The following is a 13,339-nucleotide window of genomic DNA, read 5'->3' on the forward strand; positions in this document are numbered from 1 at the left end:
CAACAAACACCAACTTCAACGAAATAGACGATAAAACAAGATATATTACCACGCTCACCAAAAGCATGGCCAAAAATCCGACCACGATATCTAGAATCACAGCTGCAACCATGACCATGGCTGAATGAAGAACCAAAACCATCAGAGATGGCGGAAGCAGAATCAGAATCAGATTTTATTGCAAACATATCACCGTGCAATGAGAGGCAACCAATCGATCAACTAACCAACTAGAATGTCCAACCCCGAACAACCAGCAACAGATCTACCTTACCAGCCATTATACGATGAAACAGAACCCAAAGTAGAGCAGCGACAAAATAAGAATCAACAAATCACGAGCTTAGCTTACCTCATTAGATCAATATACCACAAACCAACAACTGAATAACAAATGTGTTGCACGAAAGAGTAGAATTGTAAACTAACAGAGACCTGGCTGAACAGTCGCATGAACAGTGTGTGAACAGTGCACATGAACAGTGCGTGATGAACAGATCAACACGTCGACTGGAGTTGGGTGGCTGTGTTTTGGGGTTTTTTGGTTTGGTGGGTGGCTGCGCGGCGGTGACAGAGGTGAGCAGCAGCTATTTAGGATTGTGGTGGTTTAGGGTAAGCGTTAAGGCCCGGCTCTGATACCATGATGTGAGAGAAAGAAGGAAAAGTGTATAGGGTGTTGTGTTGTTAACTAACCCTAACACAATCAACTCTTATTTATATAATGGGAAATCATAACATAAGACTACATGAACCAATGTGGGACTAATACCAATAGTATATTCTAACATGAAAGCCATTTCCCTATGATATGTCTGTCAAACTAGGGGAAAAGGGAAAACTAAAGAAAAAGGAAGCCATACCACATAAACAGTCTTCTCCATCCCACCACAATGAAAGTCCTATTGTTCCGCTTTCTCCAAATCAACTAGTCCTCATTGAAAGTATGAAAGGCGCCATAATGAGAGGCCAGATTGCTAGAGCCACTTTGCACAAGATAATATAGGTATCAAAATAGCAAAACAAAAGAATACATTCAGGGAATCTAAGCAGAACACCAAATCTTACGGTTTAAAATTTAACCAAATGTATCTCCTTCCCAATATAAGTTGAAACCAAGGTTCAATATCAGATATGAAGCCCACAATTAGATTACATAGGAAGCAAACACAGGCACAGACAATAAAAATTGAAAATATCCATTGTCCTAGACCTAGAAATTGGATCCTTTCACACTTTTCAAAAACTACTTCATAGTTCCACGGTGCTAGTGCTTGAGTACAAGACTATTACGAAGAACTTTAATTAATTAGAAGCTGATTGGTACGCCTTATCACCTTCGTCTTCTTGACTAGTAACAGGTAAATGCAGCACCATCCTGGTTAAAACTAAATCAACTCGATCGTCTCTTGACAGATACTAGGTTCTCTGAGTATGGAAAAACTTGTGCTATATATTGTAGTCCTTGCAAATCGCATAACTGTTTATATTCTTTTATGTCCCCTGTACTAAGGTTGTACGACACCATCTGCCCATTTTTGCACCCAGTCAGAAGAACCTCGCTATTTGGCCGAAACCCAAATGGACGCTGATTTCCTAAGATGGGCCCAATAGTGTACTTTTTAGTCCAACACTCCTGAACTCTGTATTCTTTCATTAACCACACGTCAAACTGCGTCTCTTCTAGCTGGTTGTCATACATTGGCACAACAAGGACAAGGGAATCATTCAGAAGACAAATATTAGGTCGCGATGCAGAGCCAATGCTGACGGGCAAGGCTCTTTGTTTGAACGATCCTTCAACGGTGTTTAAGACATCAATAGCGCAGACCTCAATAGAAAAGTCATAACATAGCCAGTAGAAAACCCCATCCATTAATGTGGAAGGATGATCATAAGGACTGAATCTATGGTTGGGCACCGTAGCAGCGATTTCTTTCCATGAGTCTCTACTCATGCCATAGATCTGAATTTTATGATCAATGCGCGTGGGTGTTTCAAGGTCCATAACTTTTTGATCAAAGCGCGTGGGTGGTTCAAAGTCCATATCCACTGCTTTCGAAAATTCATAGAGGGTGGCGACCCTGACCACTATATAATCATTAGTTTTGGAATCAAAAGCAAACCCTACATGATTAGTACGCCAATTATGATAAGGGGGTCGAGGGAGTAGCCTAAATTCTCTCGTTGCAGGGTTGCATATCATGATATTCGCCTTGAACCACTCGGAGAGACACATGAGGCCATTACAAGAGCCACGGATCCTGAAACTACTAAGGTCGACTGGCCTCTCGGTGAAAGAGAGATCTAGATGTTGGATTGAAGTTTGGCCGGGGAATAAATAATAGAACCAATGGTGGGTATAATTGTTGTCAGTGCGAACGAGCGAGATGCAGTCGTGGGGTTGGGCACGGGTGTGGTGGAGGGAGATGAAGCTAGGGTTTCGGATGAGAGAATACCAGTTTTTGGAGACTGATTTGCATCGAAGAAGTGATTTCACGGAGAGACGAGATAAGATCTCCATCAGCACATCTTCTGTCAGCAGCTCCATCCCTTCAATGGCCGTAGCCTCGTTCTCCATGTTTTTTTGGTGCGGAGGATTTGCCAAGACTTTCTCAACACGGACTTCTTTTTTTCCTTTCTTTTTTGTACTCCCTCCGTCCTTAAATAAGTGTTCGGCACGCAAAATTAGACCTTCAAAAAAAAGTATTTGTTTCGTTAAAAAAATTAAATTTTTTTTACAAATCAATAGATAGCAATGAGTTCTATTATATTGTGAAAAAAAATTAATTTTTTTAATGAAAAATATGCATGTTTTGTAAAGTTTAGTTTTGCGCGCCGGACACTTATTTAGGGACGGAGGGAGTAGTATTCAACAACATGAGTTGATGCGGCTGTTTTTATAGCGTAGAAGTTGTTCGAGTTTGATTAGGATACTGCCCCGTTCCAGAAACTTTCTTTAAAAATAAGCATGTTATTTCACATTTTCAAACTCAAAAATAATGTAAATGAAAAATAATTTTTAAATTTTTTTTGCACCGTATTAAAGATCTTGATAAGATCTATTAAACATAATCCATATTGGTAGAAAAATTATTTACGTAAACGCATTATTTTTTAGCTTGAAATTGTCTTCTTAAAAAATAAATACTTATTTTACGTTCCAAAACGAAGCCAACAAATTGAAAAAAAGTAAATTTAATGAATGATTTTAAACATTTTGAAGCTTGATTCGACTCGACTCAAGTTCGTTTAAAAATTTAACGGAGATATAACATTTTGAAACCTGGCTCGATTCGATTTGATTGTTCACAAACTTAGGGAGGGGATACTTGACAAGATTATGAGTTGTTGTTTGTTGCTGTATTTCTGTAAGACTCTTTTTTGGGGCCTATAATCGCTTTTCTATTTTCAATGCAATTGTTCTTGGGACTCGCGATGGTGTAGTGCAGCACCGCACCGCACCAGAACGGTTTGATCACAACTACAATAAAGCTATTGGTACATATGGGAATATACATACCAGGTACATATGGGTTTTGTGGAGCTCACATCATGTCTCACAAAAATGATTTTAACCGTCCATCATTTTTAAAATATTTTTTATGAAGTCTCGTAAAAAAATTAGTTTTAATCCAATATCAATAAGGATTTTTTCTAAATTTGTAAGGGCAAAATTACTTAACTGTTCAGTTTTGTCCCTATGCATTCGATCCCGAAAAATCTTTACTGATATCGGATTGAGCTGATTTTTTACAGGGCTCCTTAAAAAAATATTCAAAAAATAATGGGCGGTTCGGATCATTTTTGTAGGACCTGAGGTGGGCCCCACAAAATCCATATGTAAATGGCATGTACAATGCATATGTACCTATAGCAATACTCCCAAAACTATGTCATTTTGGCCACCCTGGTTCAAACTTCAACGTTGTGAGCACCTCCAACACTTGACTTCAAATTGGAGATGTCAAATTTTTTTTAAAGGCTTATGTGGCATTTTAGCATCTCAAATTTGACATTTAAACCTTCTCTCCAACCCTTAGAGCATCCGCAGTGGGAATAATCAAAATCGATAACCAAAATGTGTCACGTCAACATTTGATTATCCATTTAGTTCATAATTAAACTTAGCAAACTTGATCTCCACATTGGTTATTTTTGTATCCCTATAAAAAAAAACCCCACAATACGCAATGCATCTATGTCCAATTGCAAACGAATTCTAATCGTGCACCCGACCACACCAAATTATTCGTCTCGATGAGACGATTCTAATGTAAGGTGTTTTTTAGTTTTTTAGTTTTGAATTTGGTTATTGGGTTTGGTTATTGAGTTTTGATTATTGGTAAAAGTTGTTAAGTTTGGTTATTCAAATGTCAAAATTTGATAAGTTGCTAAGAGGTTGCTAAATTTGGTTATTACAATGTGAGTATTTTTTTGTACAAATATTGCTAACTTTAGCAACTTTTTAGTTTTGATTATTACATTGTGGATGCTCTTATACCAAATTCTATTTATTTATAATTAAAAAATAAAAAAAACTCAAACAAGTAGTACCAAGAGATTTTAAACTTTCTAACAATAGTTTTTTACTTTCAATGGTTACTATTTGAAATTTGGCATGGGAGAGGGTAGCTGCCAAATTTGGCATGCAGGAGATTCATGCTAAAACCACATCAGTTTTAACATGAGTGAAAGCAGATGGATTGGAAGGTAAGTTGATGCCAAAAGTAGCCGTTGCATCATATACGTCATGTTTGACATCTCCCATTGGAGATGCTCTAAGGTGTTTATCAGGACCACAATAAGACAATTCAAATTGCTTATTTTGTAGGTCTTGTTGACATTAGAGCATCTCTAGTGGATTGGTTAAAATTAGAAGGCTAAATGAAATTTTTTTATGAAAATAAGACCCACTTATGGATCAATGAGTGTTCACTAGTTAATTGAGTGGTGATAACCCAGATGGACTAGTTAATTTTATTGTATAACCTTGCTAGCACCACATACACTTACAATCCCAAACACACACTCATACTTATATGAGTGATGGGTCCCACACACCACTCATGTGAGTGTGGTGTGTGTTTGGGTGTGTAAGTGTATGTGGTACTAGAATTATTGTTTATTGTATTAAAACAAACTTAATAACCCCCCTCCCCTCCCCCCAAAAAAAAGAAGCCTAAAAGAGACGAAATGAAGTCTTTAAATAAGAACCGTAAGCACAGACAACTTTTTTTTATTGACACAAGTAATATTTTATAAATAGGAGAAAGGAGAAAGAGATTTCAACCAAAAGTTGTAAAAATACAGCCAGTTAAGAACAAAGCCCAAATACTCCTAGTGGGACAAACCTATAACACTTATAGGTCTAAAATGCCCAGATCAAAAAATGAACTCAAAGAAAGACTAACCTAACAAAGTGGACGAGTCCCTGCCCAAGAAAATCCTAAACCTAATCTTCTATTTAAATTCAGATCTACGCCATCCACCTGCCACCCCAACCAATTTCCGATAGACCACCACCACCACCACCCCAGGACCTCTGGAAAATAACCCGGCTGCCACACGCCAACACTACCGGAGACAACTTAAGAACAGATTCTACACAGATTTTTTTCAGGCCCGCTTCGGATATCACAAAGATGATCTGAACTATTTAATTTTTTAAAAATATTTTCTTATGCATTCTTGTATAAAATCATTTCAATCAAATATCAATAAGAGCTTTTGTCAAAATTCATAGGAAGAACCAGTCAATCAGTTTTCCCTGTGAAATTTGAAAAGGTCCTTACTGGTTCCCTATTGAAATGATTTTTCATAGGAATCCATAAAAAAGTATTCTAAAAAAATGGGAAAATGACGACCAATGACGTATTTTGATAATTAATACCCGCTAAGGACATGCTGAGAACATTTTTTAATATTGAAAATGTCCTTGTGGTGGGTGTTAATTATCAAAACACGTCACTGGCCGTCATTTTCCCTAAAAAAAATTGAGCGATTTGGATCATCTTTGCAGGCCTCAAGGTGAGCCCCGGAAAAAAACTGTGTAAAATATGTGCTTTAAGAGTTCTATGTAAGTAGATTTTTCGTTTGAAATATTGTTGCTGCAAAAAAGCAACTTCCTTTTTTTTTCGACAGTCAAAAAGGGTGGGAGGGGGGCAACTTCCTTTTTGGTGGGAACAAAGATGAGGTTGGGAGGGATATTTGGGCCCAAAATTACAAATTAAAAAATTGATTTTTGAGTTTTTAAGGATAAAATGTGAGGTTTTCAAAATGTGGTTGCAACAAAAATAGTCCTTCTCTGCATGGAAACAAAATTGAAGTACGTTGGGAGGGTTTTTCCAAAATGAAGGATTTTTTTTTTTTCCACAATGATAACAGGTGTTATTAATACGTTAGGAACGATACATCAAATGGGAGATCCGTCCTTCGAAAGGAGACCAAGTAACCATAACGGTGGGGATTCAGTCCAAAGACTATACCCCAAACCACTCAAATCCTTACTTGCCAACACATGAACAACAGTATTACCAGTCCTACGAACAAAAGAAAAGCCACAGCACTGAAATTTTTTGCTCAAAGCTTGAATATCATGAATGACCACTTCCACCTCTTGATTGGTTGCAACTTGGCCATTGAGCATCTTCACCAGCAATTGAGCATCACTTTCTACGAAAATAGACCCCAAACCAAGTTGGAAGCCAAGCTGAACACCTTGTCGAATTGCCAGAGCTTCAGCAACAGATGAACTTGTACACCACTGTGCAAAACCCATAGAAGCAGCAACAAAAAGACCTCTAAAATCTCGAACCACAATACCTTAGCCTCCTTTCCCCAAGTCTTTCTTCCATGAACCATCCACGTTGATCTTCAAGATCCCAGCTAGAGGTCTAATCCACGAATTTGCACCGCCCTCCCCGGACGAAACAATATTCAGAGTGTTCAAAGAGTTTGCAAACAAAAACTCTATGTTTGCCAAAATTACGACTAGATAGAATCCTATAATCTCTTTTAACTATATATTTTAAAGAATTGATTTTGTCACTCTCTTTTTTCTTTAAGGGTACTCATCTTCTCTCACAAAATAAATCATCTAATAGTGACATAAAGGGAACACAAAACAAATCATCTAATAGAGACATAAAGGGAAGTGCCATTAGAGAAAATGGGAGTAGCAAAATCACTCCCCATATTTTATTAGATGATTCAAATATGTTTGGAATTGAAAACCAAAATCTAAAAAAAATAAAATCTGTTGCTTTAAAAAAAATATTTAACCAATGACCAAATGTGCTCTTATCCCCCGCCGAATTTGGAAAACGAACATGCTCTTTTCGTGTGTATATGTAATTGACTCAAGATTTTTTTTTTTTTTTTGACCTAAACTAAAATTAGATACGAACAAACAAAAATGACCTTTTGCTGGACTCAATAAAATGGATTACACCTAATACATTGAGTACCAAAAACAAGGACCGGGATATCCTGTAGAGCGGTCGATCCAACCGCTTATCTCGGCAATCGATGGCTTGAATCTTAAGCGAGTAATGGATGATTTAACCGAGCAATGGACGATTCAGATTTGTATGTAATTTGTATGCGTTCAAATTCGATCCGAGCTGTCCGTGCCGAGATGGACGGCCAGATCGGCTGCTTTGCACCCACCCGGCACGGAAGTGCTCGGCAGCATTCACGGGTCCCAAAAAATGAGCACTTTCAGGTCTAGGGATTGGGGCCAAAGCAGCTGCTTCCCCGGCCTCCTCTAAAGCTGGCTCTGCTCCATGATCCTATAGGGCGGGGTGCCCTACAAAGCTGTAGGGCAGCCGATCTAGCCTTCCATCCGAACAACAAAAGTAGCCTCGCTTTAGAATTAGAAATTTAATCAATTGAAGAAAGGTTTTTAGATTTTCGATATTCAGGGAATGAACTCTACTTCCCTGGACTGCGCGTCATTTTGTAGTTGTCAGGAAGATCATCCAATCAAAAATGGGAAAATGACGGCTAATGACGTGTTTTAACAATTAATATCCGTCAAGGACATTTTCAGCATTAACAAATGTTCTTAGCTTGTCCTTAACGGGTATTAATTATCAAAACACGTCCTGGGCCATCATTTTAAATCAGTTTGATGGGACATTGTTTGTTATACGAACAAATCGCATTTCGGAAGAAAAAAAAAACACTGAAATGGACTGGAGTGTAGCTCAATAGTTTCGCTTTTGGATATGCAATTTCCCTTGGGCGTGCTGTGATATGCTTGGCGTTGGCCCTCATCTCGATGCATTTCAAACTTACCCACGAGTCTATTCCCCAGGTGTTTGATCAATGCTCGAGTAAAGTCTGATTTTCGTACCAGAATCATAGTATAATTTTTACCGGCGATTGAAGATTTAAGTGATGTATTGTCCTGAAGAGAATTTTCTACTCTAATTCGGGATGCGTTTTTTTCAACTCGTTGCGCATTTCATTGCCTGGCCAATGCAAAAGGTCAAGGAAGTTGGTAACTTGATGACAAACTTGTTTGGGAGCCTGCGACCGAAGTTGGGTCCATATCATGGGTTCCTTTACACGAAATGTATATAGACGAGAATACCTTGACGACGCTCTCTGGTGCAATAATAACGCTTTTATGGAAGCATTTGAACAATGATGGGATCCATATGGCTTTTTTATCAAGAAAAAAGAAGAAGGAGATGATGATTTTGGCACTGAGTTTGATGAGGAAGCAAGCTATTAGTATTACATGGAAGACAGATGAAGAGGGTCCTAATGTCATGTTATAGCTATGCCATGTTGCTTAAACGCAGGGCAAGATTGATAACAAAACAAATGATGTTGCGCTGGATCGAAATTCCCTGCTAGTGTTAGAGATGCTTTACTCATTCTGAGAGAGCAAAGGGGTGTTGGAAATTCTTTTTCACTTTTACCTCTTTATTGCTTGCTACCTTTGTAACGGCTGGCATAATTTAGAGGAGATGATTCGAATACTGCAGGAGGAACTAATCTATTCAAATGAGACACATTCCAATTCTCTTGATCCTTGAGTGCTAATAGTAACTTCACTGTTACTCTGGTTATAAGCTTATCACCAGCTCTAACCCTTCCACTTCCATTTTGAATTGGAACTGGTTATGGAAGCTCAGTATTCATCAAAAACTAATGGCTTCCATCTGGCTATGCTTACATGGTAAGATTCTCAGTTTCTGATCACTAATCTTCAAAGGTCCACTAAAAGTATGACCCAAGACCCCCGTTGTCCTAGCCTCCTAGGTGTAACAACGAGGTTGAAGATCTGAAAACAAATTGGTCTAACTTCCCTAATTTGCAGGTCCCAAGCGAAGGTGTTTCAAATCGGATGGAGCGGTTGGATTGATAATGCAGAAAGAGCTAGCAGTCAAGATAACCTGGCAGTGCCTTGGAACTTGATTTTTCTTGCTACTCTATGGTTTATTTGGAATGCAAAAAAGTCTTTGAAAATGGTCATTGGTGATTCTCCTAACTGCATTCGGCTCATTCACACATGTAGAGGAGATTAAGGAAGCATTTAAGCCTCATCTGATAAATGGGTGTTTTTCAGGTTGTGGGAAAATGAAGCTCTATACTGATGGAAGCTCCAAAGGAACCCTGGGAGTGCTGGGTTTGGTGAAGTGCTTAGAGAAGAAAGAGACCTTTGGGTGAATTCTCCATGGGCTAAAGGTTGTTGCAGAGCATCAAATGGACAAATATTGAGCTTGAATCAGATTCTGATGAAGCTATCAAGATTATTAAAGAATATCCAGCGCCTAACTCCCCCGTACCTTACCCTGGTTGCAAAGCTTGGAATCTCCATTATGCACACCCTTGTAGACGGAAACAAAGTCGCGGACAAGCTTAGCCAAGGGGGTTCTGTGCAAGATTGTGAGTGAGTCATGGCCATTATCCCTCCGAAGGGTATCACTGGGATGTTCACCGTGGATTTGGCCAGTGTGGCCTTCGAAAGAGAATGATCCTATTTGTAGTTTCCTATTAAGTTTCTCTTGTACCAAAAAAGAGAACCTTCCAACTGAAAAGACAAGGATAAAAGAAAATAAAAGTGTTTAAGGTTTTGGTCTACCTTTGATTAGAGACAGAATTTGGTTTGCAAAAGTGTTTAACCTCTAACTGGCTTTTCAAGAACAGCAGAGAAAAACATCTCATCACCTTCTTTATCCATCTTCGGCACCACCCTCCACGGCAGCTTTCTATGGTAAAACTTACAACAGGACTCTAACGTTACATGGCATACATGAAAGTAACCTCTATGGTAAAACTTACAATAGGACTCTAAAGTTCCTCAACCTTCGTAGGTGCAGCTTCATCTGCCGTCTGCTTGACCTCGTCCTCTAGCTGTCTTTGATGCTCCAACTTCTCCCTACGCTTTCTAGCTGCCTTACCTGTTAAATCCAATTCATCAGCGCATGCAGCAGCAACTGGAAAGTAACTCGTGGAAGGAAAAAAAACCTAGAACAAACTCAACTCAGTAAGACTTACAGAAAATATCACTCATGGTTTTGATGCTAACGTGCTTGGAATCATCTTTCTTGAATTCCTTCAAAGACTTTTTAAATTTAGCATTATCCTCAAATTCAATCAAAATATTGTCGAAATTTTCAGGTGATTTCTTCCTCATTGCAGTGGGAAGAATACCAACGTGTACATAATTCTTGATTAGATCCAACATGATGCTCCGATAATCAAGACTGGCCTGCCTGTATCTTATCAACAGCTGCCTCAAAACACCCTTACTCTTTGTGATTAGTGCTTCATTTCTGCAGAGCTGCAGAAAAGTCACAAATCAGTTGACAAGGACTAAGAATATGAATAACAAAAAAGGCTTAGGTTTAACAGGAGAAAGTTATAACATGCATTAGGTTCATAACCGGGAAAATAATTGAAAAGAAGCACATTTGACACTCCTGGACAACTTCGAACATTGGTGTAATTTATCTTCAAAACAAATAATGTGAGGTGTAAATCTAGGATCAAATCTAAGGCTTCGTTTTTTATAGCTACCTCTAGTAATGGCTTCTTCATGTTGTTCTCGATTGCCATTCTAATGGAAGCATCTTCTTGATCCTCAAATACACTCCTGTCCATCTCCAAACCAGGAATTTTGTTGGATTCTGTTCTTACTCCCATTGCCGCAGCCAATTGAGATTTTGTTGTGGGGAACATAGAACCTTCCTCTGCAGAATCAACATGAGATTTTACCATTTCATTCAAGAGCGATTTATAACTTTTGCGGACATGCGTTCCATCTTGCTCCCTCTTCCGGAGTTCTTGTGCACAGACGACCTAACTCGCTTGTAATGATCTGCACTGTACCATAACCTTGGTTTGCTTTGTACGCAAACTTTGAATTTGTTGGAAAAATGAAATTTTAACCAAAGAGAATTTGGTGGGACCCATACCACCCAAGGTGAGCCCAAGTGGATTTTAGATACTCCTTAAACCGATGAAAGAATGAACAAATTCCATTGAGAGATGAATGAGAAATTGTCTCTCAAAATGGGTTTCAGACCAACAACAGTGCACAATTGGATGGTCAAAGCTGGGTTGATTACCCAGAGTTATTACCCATGATTGCATATTCAATTTCAAGAATAATAACTGTATCAGTTTTATTTCAGAATTGAATTGCAGAATCAATTCCCCTATTGATTGAGAGGCTCCTCCATCATTGCAGCATTCATGGCAGAGGCTCCTCCTTCAGCTATAAAAGGAGACCTCTTCCTTTGGTTTCAACACACCAAAAACACACCGAAAATCCAAAGCTCTTCGGCTTCTGCAATATCGTTCTTCCTTTGAGAGAGAGAGTACAAACATAAGTTGGTTCGACGGGCAGTCTACGGCGGTGCTCCGGCGGCTGAGTGGTAACCGAGTCAACCCTGAGAGACGAACACTGACACAACCTCCAGCACCGATGAGGCAGCGAATTTGTCTTAAGGGCATCGTTGAACAAAACGGGTCTCGGTTTGAAATTGCTAATTCTCTTTTACAGTTTATGTCTATATTTCATATTCTGTAATCTTGCGATTCATGTTCATGTTGTAATTTTCAGAAATTAGTAAAATCGTTTATTGTTTTTCTGCACTATTTTCCTACAGAATTAGGACAAGTTCTTCCTCGAATCTCATAGGTACTTCCTTTCCTTTAAGTTTCATTTGTGTCTGTAACTCCAACCATTTATCCTCGAGTTCTTCTCCAGTCGGAGGAGTTGGAGGAACATCGAACAACCATTTGGTTAAAGCAACGATATCTGGTGGGACAGCAGCTTGAGCATTCCTAATACTGCAAGAAGATGCAGAGCCATATTCAACCTCCAACCTTAGCAAACGATCATCCAAAGGACAGGATGAGTCACTGCTTAAAAGAATCAGTCTCTGTTGAGATGTGAAGACAATTTTAGAGTTGCAGTAAAAAACGACCCGGAAGATTTTGGGTCCCGCCCAACGCAAGTTTTAGCGTTTTTTAGGGTTTTCTAGTATTAGCTTGCTTGCACATATAAAAGCAAAGCTAAGGCTGCCTCCTTTTGTAACTCTTACATATTTTCATCATAGTGAAACACCCCAGCATCCCGTGGACGTACGATTAAGTAATCAGCTTAAGTCGGAACCACGTAATCTCTGAGTCTTGTTCTTTTCTTGCTTTATATTATTTTCTGTTCTTGGTTTGTTCTTCGATTGTGTGCGTTTGCTTGTGGGTTTGGACATTCGAATCCCCAACAACTGGTATCAAAGCTCCGGGTTAGGAGGTCGAGGGTTTACACAATGGCTGAAGAAAAATACAAGATCGAGAAGTTCAATGGTACGAATTATGCTTTCTAGAAGATGCAAATGGAGGATATTTTATATCAGAAGGATCTATATCTTACGATCAGTGGCACAAAACCAGAAAGCATCAAGCAAGCAGATTAGGATATTTTGGATCGCAAAGCTTTGGGAACTGTGCAATTGAGCCTCGTTCCGTCGGTTGCGTCAAATATTGCTAAGGAAAAGACTACAGCAGATTTGTTCAAAGCCCTAGAAAAGATGTACGAGAAACCTTCTACGGTGAACAAGGTATATCTTATGAAAAAGTTGTTTAACCTAAAGATGCCTGAAAACTCTATTGTTGCTGAACATCTGAATGAATTTAATACGGTCACGAATCAGTTAGAATCCGTGGGTATTAATTTTGATGATGAGATTAGGGCTCTTATTCTGCTATCGAGTCTGCCAGAAAGTTGGAATGGACTTGTCATGGCAGTGAGTAATTCCTCCGGATCTACAACAATAAAATTGGAAGATGTTACTGGATTGATATTAGGAGAAGAGGC

General features: G+C 38.8%; 1 protein-coding gene across 1 annotated transcript; it reads right to left on the minus strand.

Moving 5' to 3' along the window:
* Nucleotides 1-1,043: 1,043 nt before the first annotated feature.
* Nucleotides 1,044-2,629, minus strand: LOC131302295 (F-box protein At5g49610-like). Its single transcript, XM_058328850.1, has one exon. It carries the CDS (start codon nucleotides 2,576-2,578, stop codon nucleotides 1,391-1,393), a length of 1,188 nt encoding a protein of 395 aa, XP_058184833.1. The 5' UTR covers nucleotides 2,579-2,629; the 3' UTR covers nucleotides 1,044-1,390.
* Nucleotides 2,630-13,339: the final 10,710 nt, after the last annotated feature.

The sequence above is a fragment of the Rhododendron vialii genome, chromosome 10a (genome assembly GCF_030253575.1).
Source record: "Rhododendron vialii isolate Sample 1 chromosome 10a, ASM3025357v1".
In the NCBI taxonomy this organism is placed as follows: Eukaryota; Viridiplantae; Streptophyta; class Magnoliopsida; order Ericales; family Ericaceae; genus Rhododendron; species Rhododendron vialii.